The sequence below is a fragment of the Diachasma alloeum genome, unplaced genomic scaffold (genome assembly GCF_001412515.2).
Source record: "Diachasma alloeum isolate Michigan unplaced genomic scaffold, Dall2.0 Dall_scaffold_00689, whole genome shotgun sequence".
In the NCBI taxonomy this organism is placed as follows: Eukaryota; Metazoa; Arthropoda; class Insecta; order Hymenoptera; family Braconidae; genus Diachasma; species Diachasma alloeum.
Window position 1 is genome coordinate 8368 of NW_021680821.1, and position 17133 is coordinate 25500.

The 17133-nt window shown below is 35.4% G+C and overlaps 1 protein-coding gene across 5 annotated transcripts; it reads right to left on the reverse strand.

Annotated features, from left to right (window-relative positions):
- Nucleotides 1-1619: 1619 nt before the first annotated feature.
- Nucleotides 1620-13703, reverse strand: LOC107044222 (protein DENND6A). 5 transcript variants are annotated; one of them, XM_015266025.2, is made up of 8 exons: nucleotides 13508-13703; nucleotides 13251-13439; nucleotides 12856-13165; nucleotides 10444-10719; nucleotides 10174-10359; nucleotides 7880-8596; nucleotides 3422-3634; nucleotides 1620-2265 (listed from the first exon to the last, which is right to left on the reverse strand). In XM_015266025.2, exons 3-8 carry the CDS (start codon nucleotides 13009-13011, stop codon nucleotides 2065-2067), a joined length of 1749 nt encoding a protein of 582 aa, XP_015121511.1. In that variant the 5' UTR covers nucleotides 13012-13165; nucleotides 13251-13439; nucleotides 13508-13703; the 3' UTR covers nucleotides 1620-2064. The 5 variants fall into 5 exon arrangements, with proteins under 5 accessions (XP_015121511.1, XP_015121515.1, XP_015121513.1 ...); XM_015266029.2 differs by lacking the exon at nucleotides 13251-13439 and having other exon boundaries at nucleotides 12856-13042; XM_015266027.2 differs by lacking the exon at nucleotides 13251-13439 and having other exon boundaries at nucleotides 12856-13098.
- Between the last annotated feature and the right edge of the window lie 3430 nt (nucleotides 13704-17133).

Here is a 17133-nt window from a genome sequence, read left to right on the forward strand (position 1 = left end):
TTTCCCGTCGACTCGATAATTTAACACTGGCGCCATCTCGCGGCATTCTCCCATCTGAACTTCTTTACCACACAGCACACCATCAATAATTTCTCCTAATTATACAAAATATCCTATTAATGGGTATTAATTGGGACCAATTGTTTGTCTATCAGCATTTAAATAATTTTTTGATTATATTCCAATAATTTTTGGCCCATTTTTCGCCTTAAAATGACATCCATGCGCATCCATGCTACAACATGGATGTACCATGGAACCTCAATCGCCAGGGTGTCGGGTGAAATAGTCATTTTGGAGTAACTCCGTCGTTGTCTACTTATCAAAATTAGAAATACACATTCACACTAATAAAACTTGGAATTATCAGAACGTCGTGCATTTCAAAACAAATATACACGCACAAGTGAATCTTTGCTATAATACAAATCAAGTTATTGGGGGGAACCGGTCAATGGAATACTGTGAGTGTGTGGGTTTACGTGAGTGACAGTATTCAGTGTACATTGTGATTCTGTGATATGGCAACAAGTATTATTACTTGTTGAAATTTGTATTTATTATTGATCTATTGAAAAAGTTGAATTCTCATCTGGCGTGTCTTCGACGATTGAAGGATGTAATAAATAAAATTGACATTGGTAATATGTGTTTCTGTAATTGTTTTTTACATTCGTAATGGGAAACAATTTCGGAAATTTTTTTCGGGGGGAAAAATCCGAGAACCAAATAAGGGCCTTTAAATATGCATTTCTTAACTCTAATGAATGACCATTTGGCGAGAGCGAATAGACCCTAGCCTCCAACCAAATCCATTCGTTAACAATAACGAATCCGTCCTATCAGTGTGAGTGAAGGGTCATTTGAAAACCCTGGTACGAACAGATGTTGATCAATGAACGCATCATTGCTCTATTCTTCATCTTCGTCATCTTCAATATTACATGTGACTGCCAAAAGTTCCCTTTGACGGTTGACAGAAATTCACATAGAACGTACATTTGGAATAACTGCCATGACACCACAGTGTTGCTGCTGCTCTTTTCAATTGCAGAGATATGCATAATAAACCTCACATTTTTAGCTTTGTTTCTAGGTTGATATCCGATTTTCTTTTCGGGGAAGGGATGGATGAAAAATAGTACTTTTCGTCACTAGGCTGCAAGAAACTTTTCTGGTGAATATGAGTTTGCAACACGAGCCGAAGGGGAGGATGCAATCATATGAGCTGGGAAAGTTTTTTTCGACAAAGTAACGAACATTATTTTTTGTCATTGGTCCGTAGACAGCGATTCAGGGACACGCAGCGACCGTGAAACGCTGCCTTACGGACTAAATGACGAAAAGATGCATTCCTGAAGTTTGAAATTAAAAAAAAACAGAATATGGTGACATCACAATGTAAGCAACACCTCCTCCCACCCCCGTCGCAGTCGTCATGAAATGCAGACTCCCCTCCACCCCCTAATCACGTGACGTAATATTTGAATGCTCCCTACATTGTCTTCCACCGAAAAAAAGAACATACGTTTATTTATGATCCATTGAAGATCCATAGGTATCCTGAACTGGAAAATAATTATGAATTCGGAGTGAATAAAGACAGATGTAGACAGTTATTTTTTAATAAAATAAATATTTTAATGATCTCAATATTCGCCCAGCCATTCTTGTACCCTCATATTACATTTCTGAGATTTTTCTCAACTTTTCCTACACTGATGGTGTCTACAGTGAGATTACGCATTTTACATTGATTAATCCTAGTGAACCGAGGAAAATAATTATATCAAATCTGAAGTTATATACAAAGTTTACGCCCAAATGAGTATAAGTTGTTAACAAAGTGCTGCTCAACAAATATGAAACTCTACGTAATGATTGTATTAATTTTCCTTATTTACAATACATACGACTTCACAGATCTCGATTTTCAAATAAAGTTTAAAAAAATAGGAATTCAGCCATAAGATTCAATTTAATTGAATTGCCATATCAAAAACTTATAGATAATGGAAACGTAAATAAAAAATTCATGATAAAAAATAAAAAATTGGTGAAACGTCAGGATTCTCGACTGAGTATAATCTTCAAGTCTTCCGGCAGTGTTAATGTAATGTCATCTATCCTTTCGCACAATTTTTCACGCACAGTTTGAGTAATTGGCACATCTTCATCGTAACTTTTTTCTAATTTTTGACGAATACGTAGAATCATGTCGACTACTTCTACTTCTTGTTTATCCTGGACCCAATTTTTAAGATCCTGGAAATTACAAAGAAAAAAACAATTAATGTGAAATTTTCGTTCAGTTTTCTTCAGGCAGAGAAGGGCAAAAAGAGATAAAATCTAATGAGGCACACACGAAAAAAATTAATAAAAAAACCTAACGAATTCGCTAGACAATGCTATTGGAATTGTATTGAACTTTCTATTAGTTTTTGTCCGATTTCATTGCAATCTATACAACTTATTCTGTTGAGATATTTTCTATGAAATTTCCTTGGCTCGAATTTGCTACGTTTTTTTCATTCTACTCTTCTTTTTTTTCATCAAGAAAATAAAATAAAAACTTGGAAAACTTGAGCCGAGCAATTTCTGTAGAAAATATCTCAATAGAATAAGCTGTATAGAAAAATTGAACATTTCAATCAAATCGGCCAAAAACTAATAGAAAGTTCAATAGAAATCCAATAGAATTGTCTAGCAAGTTCACTACGTTTTTCTATAAAATTTTTTCATACGTGAGTTTCAATGATTTGAAAGACTTTTTTTCTACTTTAACCTAATATTTAAATTCATTGACTGCGCAATGACTCTTATTCAGAGGAATTCTGAAGATTCACGTACGTAAAAATTTTACAGAAAAAGCTACTACATCTGCTCACAAATTCTGCTGGATTTCCATGAGAAATTCTAAGAGCTGTTCGTCGATTCTATTAAAAAATTCAGTAGCTTTTACGCGCGTTTTTTCAATGGACATGTTCAATAGAGAATATTTTATAGGAGCAATCAATTGAATTCGATTTACAACTCATTCTACTGAAATATTTTCTACAGAAATTCCTTGGCTTAAATTTGTCAAATTTTCTGGTGATTTGTTTTTTTTCATGAAAACAGAAAAAATTAAACTGGAAAAAGCTTGGACAATTTATGTCGCAAAAAATTCGATAGAAAATATCTCAATAGAATAAGGTATAAAGAGAGTTTGTATTGAACATGTTCTATCGCAGAAAAACGTGCAGAAAGGCTGCAGAATTTTGCAGTAGAATCGGCGAAATACTATAGACTGTTCGGAAGAAATACAATAGAAATTGAAGAGCATTTTCTATCGAAAACGCTAGGTTTTCATATTAAATTTATTCGCGTGTGTCCTTTTTGCTATACTTCTGTCCACAATTTTTAATATGAAAAGTTTTACCGCTTGAGAAAGCGCTTCAAGTTGCAGAGCTTGCAACTTCAATGTTAATTCAGTGTAACGTGAGAGGAACCATCCAGAGAAATTTGGAGTCCTGAAGAATCGTTTGTACAGTCCCACCCAGTCACCCTTGATTCCTATCGTTAACTGAGGACCAGCAGTAGGTAGAGTGGCTAGGAAATCTTCTGGGTTGAACATGTGAGGTATTGGAGTTGCCTAAAATCACCACAAGGACATATTTTTTTGCATAAAAGGAATAAAGAAATTGATTCAGTATTAACCCTCGCTCTCTCGCTCAATGAACATACTACTGAAGAATAAAGCCCAAAATCGTCGCTTTTTGCGGTTTTTCGAATACAATACTCTACAGGACTACCAGTTTTGAAAGATGAAATGTTCACTTCGTGCGACATTTACCCCTTTTTCTATGCATTTTTATAAAATTTCGATAATTATAAAAAAAAAATTGGAAAGTAATGCAATACACGTAACTGTGACGTATTGGGATCGATCAATACGTCGATTTAGTTAGTAATTATATAAAATAATAATATAATGCTGGATGGTGGGAACAAGAAATATGATTTCTCTTTCCTGTCATCCAGACACTGGTCAGCAATCCCACGGTGTCATTTGGACACCGTGGTAAGCAGTCCCACGGTTTTTCAGGAGTCCAGTTCAGAACGATGAACTGTTTGACTGTTTGAGTCTCTGTCAATGATGACACGAGACAGTGTTAGTGGAGAAAACCGTGAGACTGCTTAGCTCAGCGAATTGGGGCTTTGCCAAGTTTTGAGGAGTCCTTTAGAGTCAGAGTAAGATCGGGAGCGACGTGGAGCGGATCTCCAAGCTCATAAGTCTAAGTCCGATCTCTTAATAACGCGGTTACCGAACTCATCAATAACACTGTCGTGTACCGTAGTTAGTAGTTGAGTTAAATATACCATGCTTTTACCAGTTAATCGTGTATTTATCTTCGGTACAATACCTTCCAATTCCCTTATCATTCCCAACTTGAGTGAATCCCACGCGACAGTTAGCCGGTCAACATAGGGTACGACGGCCCTAGGAAAGGAAAGCTTCCCTGGGACTAGTCACATGTTAGATCACCCAGGATTAATGCGGTGGGTGATCTAACTCAAAACGTCACATAACTAATTCCAAAAAAATAGATTAATTTACGAAAAAAAAATTGAAGCAGAAAACGTAAATATTATAATGGAAAACTTTATTTGAAAATTTTGATTTTTTATGTTCATTGACTGAATCAGGGCTCGATAACAATAAGACTCTCCTTCCGTTCACCCCCCCCCCCCCCCCCCCCGCCCAAAGATCAACAGACGAAACACCTTAACTTGATATATATAATCAAGTTTGAAAAGAGGCGTTCGCATGCGCATCGACCCCGTACGTGACTGGTTAATGGAACATCTCGGGCAACACCGAGTAACGGATAGGCGATGTTTGTCGATTAATTGAAAACATCGATTTTTCATGCCCGAACATCCACGTTTTTCATTCGATGTTTTCAATGGCCGATTATTCGACTTTCGATTCTTTTTTCCAAACATCGATGTTCTTGATCAAGCTAACAAAATTTTTCATTTTTTTTATCGAATAATAATGTTGATTGATTGAAAATAAAAAAACAATAATTTATCCCCAATCATAAATAATTATTTTAAGGTTGGTCTATCGGCCAACCATTATCAATAATAATATATATAACAATCAACAATTATTGTAGCTAACGACCAGCCACAGAAAATATCTTTCTATATAATAAAAAAATAAAGGTAATAATTCAGACGACTCTGAAATTTGCAAGACACTAAAATTCAGTCGACGCCCCCAAGGTCATGGCGGTTGGTCCTCAAGGTCATAGGGGTTGGTACCCAAGGTCATGGCGATTGGTCCCCAAGGTCACGGGGGAAAAAATTTTTTACCCTCATTTTGCTATCCGGGTATAATAATACGGACTGGAGTAGGGTAAACTGTATTTAAAAGGGTAAAACGGGTTGAGGTCGAGTGAATTGGTCTAACATGGGGTAAAACGGGTTAAATTTGTGTGAATTTAGACTAACATGGGATAAAACGGGCTAAAATCAGTCAGGAAGGGTTGGGTGCTTCTGGTTCACCCTATTATATAATTTCAGGTACACAAAAATGTCTCACAAATAAATGGGGAGGTGGGGGTCGGTGTCCAAGGTTATGGAGACCTGGTGATGGACGATAAACCTGACGAAAAGGATTGAACTTGAGAGATGAACTATAGGTGAACCTGAGAAAAAATTAAACCTGAGGAAACCCCTTCTTTATTTATTTTTGACTAAACCCCCTGACCGGGAATACCGCCTGCAGTTCCAGTAGTCTTAAACAGTCGCACTGGGGGGGAGCGAGCGAAGGGAGCAGGGGGGGGGGGGGGAAACCCCCGGGGNCCGAGGTTGGCGAGCGAAGCGAGCAGGGAGCGAAGCCCCCTAGTTCAATCTATTTTTTTTTTAATTAATCAACAACCCTGTTTCGAGATTCAAAATTTGACTCTCCAGCAGTAGGGTAAACAGGTCAATTTCTGGACGGGGGTTGGTCTCTGGACGACTTCAACTTGCATTGAATATTCCACAAATAAAATGAAAATTGTATTGATTATTTCACCTCTCCATAATATCACTTGTGTATAATCGTGTGATCACTTATTTTCTTCTATTGATCATTATTTAATAAATAAATAAAATATAACCCAGTCGTCCAGAAATTGGGGGTTTCGGCTACATTCAATTATTTCTGAATTTAATTATTCTTTGTTTTGTTATTTTCACTTTAAACTATTTTTTGCTGCTAATTAAAACATTCTTGAAGGTATGGAAGCCATCATATATCCCCATTTAAGTGATTCTTTTATTTTAGATCCTACCACGAAACTGGAATTTCCTTTAACCGTCCAGAAATTGGCCTGGTCACTTATCATTGAAACGTAAGTTGCTAGGTTTATATTTTTTAATACATATTTTACATATTTTCAATAAAAACGAGATAAAAAAATTTGCTTTATTCCTGTGTAATGAGAAACAATGCTCCCATTCGGAGCAAAAACATAAATTTTTTGAATAATCGATGTTTTTTCCAGAAAAATCGATTCACAACATCGATGGTTTTAAAGATATCGCCCATACCTAACACCGAAAGGAACAGACAACTACAGATAAATACCTTGAACGGCGATATGTTCTTCTGCAACGGCATTAAACTGGCAATATATCTCTCCAGAGGAATCATGAAGCTCTCAGTGAGATCCATCAAATGCCTCTTCAAAAGTGCTGTCTGCACTTCCCTAGGTCTCTTGGTCTGCGTTCCCCTCAGCAATTTCTTCAAAATCACCTTATCCTTCTGCAAAAATGTCTTATACTGCGTGTAGACACCTGGCTTTGAATCGAGTATCTTCAAACTCTCAGACTTCTTAATTCGGTATTTTTGATTATCGGAGCTTGACACGTCACTGATACGTATAATATGTGGCCATCGTTGCAATGTTTTGGCGAAGAATGGATTAGTCACACCCAGTATCACTGCTGGAGGTGTTGGTGCGTCCATTGTGTACTCCTTGAACTCGGAATCGTGGATAGTGAAGTATGGACGATAGTCTGCACAATATTTCAGGGGTGCTATTGTCGCTACTAGAGCTTGAACCATTTCCGCGCAGGTCGTTGGGGAGCCCGCCATCACTACTATTGGCTCACCGAGGAGAACCAACTCCCAGAGAAGGTGCACGTGGCTCACTACGTTGGATAGACTTTGGAACATGTCACTTTCGTAGGCAGACGCTACTATCAGCCTGCGAAGAGAATTTACGCATTTCGAGGTTTTTACTGCTTCCATTGCGCTTACTGAAGGTACTGCTGCCTTGTAATTCGTGTTTGGAATATATGTCTGCAATTANGTGTGATCACTTATTTTCTTCTATTGATCATTATTTAATAAATAAATAAAATATAACCCAGTCGTCCAGAAATTGGGGGTTTCGGCTACATTCAATTATTTCTGAATTTAATTATTCTTTGTTTTGTTATTTTCACTTTAAACTATTTTTTGCTGCTAATTAAAACATTCTTGAAGGTATGGAAGCCATCATATATCCCCATTTAAGTGATTCTTTTATTTTAGATCCTACCACGAAACTGGAATTTCCTTTAACCGTCCAGAAATTGGCCTGGTCACTTATCATTGAAACGTAAGTTGCTAGGTTTATATTTTTTAATACATATTTTACATATTTTCAATAAAAACGAGATAAAAAAATTTGCTTTATTCCTGTGTAATGAGAAACAATGCTCCCATTCGGAGCAAAAACATAAATTTTTTGAATAATCGATGTTTTTTCCAGAAAAATCGATTCACAACATCGATGGTTTTAAAGATATCGCCCATACCTAACACCGAAAGGAACAGACAACTACAGATAAATACCTTGAACGGCGATATGTTCTTCTGCAACGGCATTAAACTGGCAATATATCTCTCCAGAGGAATCATGAAGCTCTCAGTGAGATCCATCAAATGCCTCTTCAAAAGTGCTGTCTGCACTTCCCTAGGTCTCTTGGTCTGCGTTCCCCTCAGCAATTTCTTCAAAATCACCTTATCCTTCTGCAAAAATGTCTTATACTGCGTGTAGACACCTGGCTTTGAATCGAGTATCTTCAAACTCTCAGACTTCTTAATTCGGTATTTTTGATTATCGGAGCTTGACACGTCACTGATACGTATAATATGTGGCCATCGTTGCAATGTTTTGGCGAAGAATGGATTAGTCACACCCAGTATCACTGCTGGAGGTGTTGGTGCGTCCATTGTGTACTCCTTGAACTCGGAATCGTGGATAGTGAAGTATGGACGATAGTCTGCACAATATTTCAGGGGTGCTATTGTCGCTACTAGAGCTTGAACCATTTCCGCGCAGGTCGTTGGGGAGCCCGCCATCACTACTATTGGCTCACCGAGGAGAACCAACTCCCAGAGAAGGTGCACGTGGCTCACTACGTTGGATAGACTTTGGAACATGTCACTTTCGTAGGCAGACGCTACTATCAGCCTGCGAAGAGAATTTACGCATTTCGAGGTTTTTACTGCTTCCATTGCGCTTACTGAAGGTACTGCTGCCTTGTAATTCGTGTTTGGAATATATGTCTGCAATTAAATATAGATTGGCGATCAATTGACGGAGAGAATGGTCTTCAAGATTGAACATAGTTCTTTTGAGAGTTGTGTGATTATTTTGAAAACTAGGATTTTAACACAAAATGAAGTTTATGATTTTCAGAATTAAGTTGACGATTCTGAAATGCCCATGTTTTTAGAAGGGACAGTACTGACGATGGAAAACAGGTTGCTTAATTTCAGAGGAAAAATCAGCACCTAAAACTTACTCTTTCCGAATGACAAAGGGTCTTAAATCAAGAATCATTGGGTTCATAAATTAAGAACATTCAACAATAGTTGGTAGCAGGTGATAGATTTTGAATAGAAAAGGATAATGAACGGATAAAATTTGTAAATGTGAGTAGATCAATTTTAGAAAAGGAAGAATCGTGGATTCAAGACAGAATAAATTCTTAATTTGAGAACCCAGATGTTCTTGATATAGATTTCCTTGAAATATGAATGATGAAAAAATGCGCCTTAATTTATGTACAATTATGCTAAATATCAGTAAAAATTATTGAAAAATGAAACATTTTTCTCTGATGGTCAGGGAAAATTTTCTGAAAATAAGTGAATATTGTTATATTTTTTTCTTTTATTCAGATTTCTTTCCTACTACCATTGCGGTTTTATAGGCTCTCCATTCGTCTGCCTCGCCTCTCCCACTTCTCTCTTCTAAATAAGTAAATATTTCACTTCTTTCTATATTTTTTTCAAATTTTTCGTATTTATGAGAAAATCTTCCTGCGCATAACTCCCGAAAAAATTGAGATGTTGAAATTTGGTGAGATTGTAGCTCTTATGATATTATAGGATGAAATTGTCGGTAGGCGAAACCGAACAAGTGGTTTAGAACATATTCAACTTTTTGTGAAAAAGTGTTTTGTTGAATATCTCCCAAACTACTGGTCCAATTAATTTTTTTTCAAAATGCTCGTCTTGTTTTCTTCTTTGTACAGAAGGAGAGGTTAATAGACCTTCGTTCTAACTGAAAAAAACTTGAGGCTAAAATCTCATGTTTTGTTGTGAAATTAATGAATACCAAGAGGGTTGAACACTTAACAGACCGAATTATAACGACTAGAAATCGTTTCATTCATCCTCTTTAGATATTTTAATCCTGGAACAGTCACCTTATTAGGGGAGGCTGGCGTAAAACGGACACTTTTGACTTTTTTTAAAATGTTAATGAGGGGTTGAAATGTTGATAAAATTTAATCTTTTTTTTTCAATACAAAGAACAACTCTTTCCCTTTGTGACGAGCCTAAACTGAGCTCAATTGATAAATTTGTTTCTGAGTTATAAATAATTTAAAAAAAGTCTAAAGTGTCCATTTTACCCCACCCTCCCCTATATTGATATTATTTCTTGTACTATTTTGTCAGAGGCTGAATTTCTGTTATCTCTCTGAGATTCATGGATATTTTTCAAAAGATAATCTCGAAATAAAATTAATTTGTTCTGTTTCAGTTCTATATGAATAAGGGATATTCGACATGAATAAAAATCAGTCCATTTTGCGGCAATTAGGGTAAGGAAATCAAGGGAAAGATGGTTTTACCTGAAAGAGAACTCCTAAAAGCGGGAGATGTATCAGCTGTCCTGGCAATGGCTCTGGCCAGTGGTCAATTTCACGAATTGCAACATCCATAATTGTGTTTCCAGCGTCGAAAAACTCAGGAGCAAGTAAAGCACACAATTCGGTGAATAAATTGACGAATGGTAGTTTCGATATGAGAACAACGCTCTGTAAAAAATTACGAGTAAATGACAGGATTCTTTTGGCAAGGTCGTTTCAATGATTGGTCTAAAATGATGATTCAGGATTTACCTTTTGGAAATAGCCCCTCGGTAGAGTCTTATCCTTAACTTGTCTGAAGTATACATATCCCCAGTAGAAATCCTTATCGAACTGGAGAAAACTCGGTGACTTTCTGTTGTACTCTTTGAGTGCTAGTGGTTCACGTGTCGAGAAATTCGAATTCTGTCGAAGTCTAACGTGATACTGGGTGTCACCCATGCACCCAGAGTTTGAGTCTGGAAACGCGAGGTAACAGACATTTGATCTTTCTGATTCCGATAGTTTCACGTGACTCGGATAAATTGCCTGAAAAATGCAATTTCATCAATGCAATGATTGAATACTATTCCCGCAAATTCTGTAGAGTAAGTATAAAAGTCAACTGATGCATGAAAATTTCACGTACGAAAAAATGTAATAGAAAAACCTAGCGAATTCGTTGGACAATTCTATTGGATTTCTATTGAACGTTCTATTCATTTTTGGGTGATTCTATTGTAACGTTCAACAGGAAATATTTCATAAAAAAAGTCTACAGAATTTGATTTTTCTATAAGACGTATTCTATTGAGCTACTTTCTATAGAATTTCCTCGACTCAAATTTACTTTTTTTATCTTTGATTTTCTTGATGAAAAGAAAAGAAAAATAGAAAACAGACAAAAACTTAGAAAATTCGATAAAATTCTATAGAAAATGTCTCAATGTAGTTGCATAAAAAAAATAGAATTCTGTTAACTTTTTCTCTAGAATATTTTCTATTGAACATTTTCAACAGAATCGACCGAAAACTAATGAAAAGTTTAATAGAAATCTGATAGAATTATCTAACGAATTCGCGACGATTTTCTATTAAATTTTTTCGTGCGTTATGTCCTAATTATTTTGCAAATAACTTCTGAGTGACGCTTTCGAGAGGAATTTATTGAAAAACCTTTTTTGTAGTTTTTAGAATGATCTAGAAAATAAATGTTTTGATAAACTTCTCAGAACCTTTCCACTCCGAAAATATTTGCAGAATAATACACACGTGTATTTGAAATTCAAATTCAGTTTGAAAATTCTATTTGACGTAAAGTCAAATAGAACTGAATTCTGTTGAGAAAATGTTCAGTCTCTACTTGTATGAATTTTGTTAAGTGGAGAAGCAAATGACATATTACAAGTCCGATTCATTTTAAAAATCTTTTTAAAGAGACGAGATTTAAAGGAATCGATTAAAACACCTTTTTTATAATCCATAAAAATTTTTATGAAGAAAATTCTTGATATAATTTGAATTTCTATTCAAAGACGTTCAATGATGAAGTGAAAAGAGCAAATAAATAACTGGAAGGCAAACAAACAATCACGTGCTGCTAATTTTGCAAGTTTTTTCAGAGTGGAGACGTTTTGAAGAATTTATGAAAGCCCTTTTTTCGCTCATAGAATTTCCTATAAGAAACGTATTTTCAGAAAAAGTCAGGACAACGGAAAATGAACCGAAAAGAATTTCAATGAGTTTAGTAAAACAGTGAAAGAGCAAACAAAGCGGTAAGTCCCATTTATTTGGTAAATATCTTGAAAGGGAAGAGGCTTAGAGGAATTTCTAAAGACTTCCTTGTAGTCCATGACATTTCGGACAGAAAATGTCTTAATGAATTCTTCTGAAAGTTTTCACTCCACAAATGTTTGACGACTTCGATTATATATCAAAAAAATATGTAACATATAAGTATACATTCACTTCATACTGTTTATAATCAAAGTCAATCAACGCCATTTTGACCAAATTCGTGGAATTTCGAGGAGAAAAAATTGCAAATAAAATAGATCTAGGACGAAACCCAACTTTTATGACGGCTCAAAATACATGTTTTGATTACAAGAGTTACTGAAAAAAAGACGAAAAAAATAAAACGTGACAAAATTTCGAAAATTCAATTTTTTCAACTTTCTTTTGGAAAATTCAGTATTATAAGCACCTAGAGGTAACAAAATTACTCAAAATATTCTTATAAATGGTAAAAAATCGAAAATTTCGACGTGTCATTAATCAAAATCGGATGAATAGAACTGGAGTTATTGAAAAAAAAACAAAACAACAAAAAAATCATATCTCCGAAATGGGCTATTAAAAAAATCTAAAGAAAATTGAGAGATAGTTTTTCTAGTCCCCCAATGGTAGAAAAAATCGAGATCAATTTCCAAGAGGGTGAGGGTCACTCATTGGACATGGAATACCTCATATATATTTTTTCTAAATTTATGTCACGTGATTGACAGAGTGAATGTCACCAAATTTTATCATTTTCCAGCTCTCTCGAAATGCTTCAGAATGAAATCAACATTTTTCCATTCTTATCACTTGCTCCAAACAGATTGAAAACCTCAGAAAGTCCAGTATACCACTGCTCCATGATTGAATGAAGAAAAAAAACAAGCAATAGAGTAACAACTTTACCTCTACAGCCTGTCCCAGCTCCAAATCAAAAGTGACAACACAGATGCAGTGTAACCAGTTATGAAAACTATCCCATTTCTTCTTGACCCCAGGTTTCTCCTCAAGTGCCCCATTGCACGTCTCTCTCTTCGATGAAGAACACGAGGGCTCTGACATATCGAATAGTAGCCCCTCAGCAATTTGTTCACTTCATAATGAACACATTAATTTCATTGTGGATCTCTGTGTCACTCAGCGAGTCATCTGGGCATTCGTACCATGAATGACATCAGTTGCAAATTGGATTATGTTCAAAATATATGTAGCATTACTACAACATTTCAAAGCAACAGTTTACGGTTTCCTGAATCATCCAATTATAGATATTTCCGCATTAAATCCAAATATTCACTTACATCAACTGTTTAATAACCAAAATTTTCTCCCAAAATGTCAATCAATGGATGACGTACTTCATTTTTAATAGGTTGGAACAAATACGACAAGAGTACAAAAAGCTTTGATTATCTTAGAATCCGAGAAAAATCATCCAGATGGGATAAAATCTGGAGTGATTGAGTGACATTCATGTGGTAGAAATCCCCCTTGCAAAAATAAATCAATTCACACAGCTGAATCTACTCCATCAACTCCAGAGAGAACTTCCACTCACCCCGATCACCAACATTGATTCAACATAATGCCTTTGAACATCGCCTCTCGTCTGTTTGCTTTCATTACTCCAATACCATATCTCACTATTCTTTCACTGGGACAGCTTTTTCGTGTCAACACTCGTGCAACATATATCGTATAAATACTCGTAACCGTGTAATTGCAGTTAATTTCATGCGCAAGCGTGAGGAACAGCTGTTTACATTGGTAGTTAGGGGCATAGACATATAATAAATAGACTGCGGGTTCGAGTGGTGGGGGCGTCAGGAAAGAGAAGAAGAGCGCTGTTTTGTCGCCGTTTTCTCTCTTTGTCGAATAGTCCCTAGAGTGGGGCAAGAACGGTCACGGAGTGGGGGATATAATTGGATATGGCTACTGTGCTGACATTATTCGTATTCAAAACGTTGCATCAATGTCAAATTTTTTTTGTTGACACTTGTTTTTTAATTCATTGTGATATATTACACCTGAAAATTCTTCCAAAGGAGCAAAATGCCGAGCGAGATATTTTCTTTTTCACGAAAAATCTTCCCAAACTACTTATAGAATTACTTTTTCTCTACAACGAATTTCATTGAATTAACTAGATGTTTTGCACTTTCATTATGGTCTCAGCCCCTGTAAATAGCATCTACTCAAAAGTTCATTCTATTTTCAATTTATATTTATAATTTGATAATTATATGTTATATGTGTTCGATTAATTTACGAATATCATCGTGAAATATAAAAATATTATTGTGAAAACATCAAGTGCTGTTTGTTTCTCTCAATCCTCTGTCCCATCAATACAATCATTTCAGCATAGAATTTTTTTTACTGGGCGGCGAACTTATAATTTAAAGACACGAAAAAAGTGAACCATGAAAAAATATAACGTGTAACAGCTTTTTTTACAATCTTGGCACATCCAGCAAATTACAAAATTGTTACGACTAACTAGAATAATGCTTGCAAAGCTTTGCTTCAACTTCTTCAACAATGTCTTAATTTTCTGCATTGATCAGAGTGGAAAAATTTCGAAAAATTGAATTCTAAACCGTCTTTTGCAAACATTGAACCACAATTCTACAGAATTTTCAACCATCAGTTACTTCGTAATTTCACTCATATTTTAGTACATATAAAAAATGAATAGTAGCGAGTTAATTTCTCCCAACTTCTGACTTTAAATGATAATTGAGTCATTTTTATTTCAAACTCTTACGAAAATTCGCATTCGTTGGATCTAGCATTTCGTTCACTCGTAGATGTGTTTGAAACTTCCCACGTTCCCGTTCTTTTCCCCTACTCCTCATTTATGACCCACCAATCAATGACGACTATCCCCCTGTCCGGCACCGTTCGACAGAGAAAGTAACCGGCGACAAACGCAACTCTCTCTGTCCGTTTCATGTTTTTTCGATATACAGGAGAGATAGGAAACCCGCAGTCTATGTATTATATGTCTCTGCTCCACTCGCAGCCACTCGTATATATACCTAAACTAGCGCCGTCGCGGCCGCAAGCGTCCGCGACGTTGATGTCCTTTCCTGTTTTCTTTCATTTATTTCTCCCCAAAATTGATGATTCATTAGGATTTTATTGTACTAAGTATTGAAATCAATGGAAAGAATGCGTTTCGGTTCATCATCTGTTCGATTTCAATATTTCAATACGTGATTGATTCTGAATTTCCGTGAAATTCTATTTAGAGTGCAAAACGATAGTTATCAAAGTGCTCGCATCCCAGAATTTTATAATCTTCGTCTCCCCGTTCGTTCTCCTTTACTACTTTATGAAAGCATTCAATTATTTTTCTTTTTGAAAAATTATATGACCAAGTCTGATGATTATTCATTCATTTGGATTATCTTGGCATCATTTCATGATCCTTTTCACAATTTTTACTTTTTCACTCATTTTGTGATCTTTTTCACAGTTTTTTTTTCAAAATTTTTCCTAAAATCTCAAAATTTTTGTGATTTCTTTTTAAGAATGTTGAAAATTTTTGCTGAAATCTTTGAAAAAATCCAAGCTATTTCTCAAGTAATTTGCTTTTTCATTTCAAAGTGCAGTGTTCGGGGTCACGTTCCTCCTTCTCATCAATTTTATTAGGAAAATTCCGGCGTTTTTTTATAGATTGTTCTCCCATTGTTTTTTTTTTCAAAAATTCACAAATATTTGAGAAATACCTAAAATCTTCTCTACTTTCCGAAAAACCTCTGGATTTCCTGAAGTTTCTTCAGAAATCCTTATATTATGAATTCTTTGAAAAACTCCTAAATTATTTTATGTTCGGAAAAGACCGACGGTTCTCTGATGTTGTAAGGAATCTGCAAACTTTCTTGAAGTTTCTAAAGCTGGATTTCATGAAGAAACACATCCCTTCATTTTTCAAAATATTCTCTCAATGAATGCTCACATCAGGAATAGAACCTGCCCTAAAATTTTCATATTTCTAGCTCCAATAATTTAGACTTTGCATTATTACCTCAGGCAAACTAAAAGGTTGTCTTTTCATTTTCATCACGCAATTGCGGCAATCATGTTCATTGTTCATAAACATTCTCATTGCAAAAAGCAATACTACTAAAGAAAATAATATATCCCATCTTATTAGCAATTCATTTTTTTTTCATATTGTGACTCATTTCTCAACTTTCTCTCAAACATAATTCAGAGAGTAAATTTCTTGAAGTCAATGTTTGGTGAAACTTTGGTTAAAGCGCACTCCAACGTTGCTATGAAATTTTGTAATCCGTTCGCTCGGCAATTCAATTAATCTGTTGTTCATATAATCGTTCCGTACTTGGAATTTCTTAAAATATTTTTCAAATTCAAAATTCGAACTTAAAATTACAATTTGACTTCTGCTCCTTCATTTTTTGTGAATTGAAAATTCATATAAATAATTACATAAACATTCTAATTCTTGTTCTTTGCTGTCATGGAATGTTAAGTTACAGCCTTTTATTCTTAATACAACTTTTTAATGTAAACATTGTGCGGTTGAAAATTCATGTAACTTGAGAGTTTTTATCTTCATGCTATTAAAAAGTGTTGATTTCTATTGAATTTTCAATGAAATTTGAAATGTCATAACTTTTCCCTCTCAAACTGAAATCAATGCTTCTCCTCTAAAAATTGCTACTAAATCTATTCATAAAAGATACGAAGGGTAAAACTCGAATTGAAAAAAATCGAACGCCGAAAGTCGAACTCAAAATAGCTCCAATGAGGACGAACTTCGGCGGGGACACCGACAGATGGCATTGAAAAAAAACGGGTACTATAAAGGGGAATCTTCATAAATAATTTCGCGAGAATGGGCGCGACTTTTGAAGAGCATTTCTAGCCTGAAATAAGAAACGAGCAAATAATTCGTAAAAATATTTTTTAGTTCTCATTCTCAGTCAATGTAAAGTTCTCGCCACGAAAGAAGGAACCTCGCTGGGTACCCCCACTCTCCTGAATTCAGCTTTCAATCCACGGCCCCCACCACTCAAGCCGATGTTACTTCTTTCGTGGCACGGACTTTACACATTAATGTATTGGTTATGAAAGGAAATATTGTAAATTCACCGAAAAAAGGTCTCATAAACAAAGTTGGAGAATCGCAAATTAAAAATAGTATGGAAATAT

Coding starts and splice junctions, on each gene's coding strand:
- LOC107044222 (XM_015266029.2), bottom strand. CDS start 13,011: ATGTCAGAGCCCTCGTGTTCTTCATCGAAGAGAGAGACGTGCAATGGG. Junction 10,720..12,855: donor AGCTGGGACAGGCTGTAGAG/GTAAAGTTGTTA, acceptor TGCATTTTTCAG/GCAATTTATCCGAGTCACGT. Junction 8,597..10,173: donor TTTTAGGAGTTCTCTTTCAG/GTAAAACCATCT, acceptor ATTTAATTGCAG/ACATATATTCCAAACACGAA.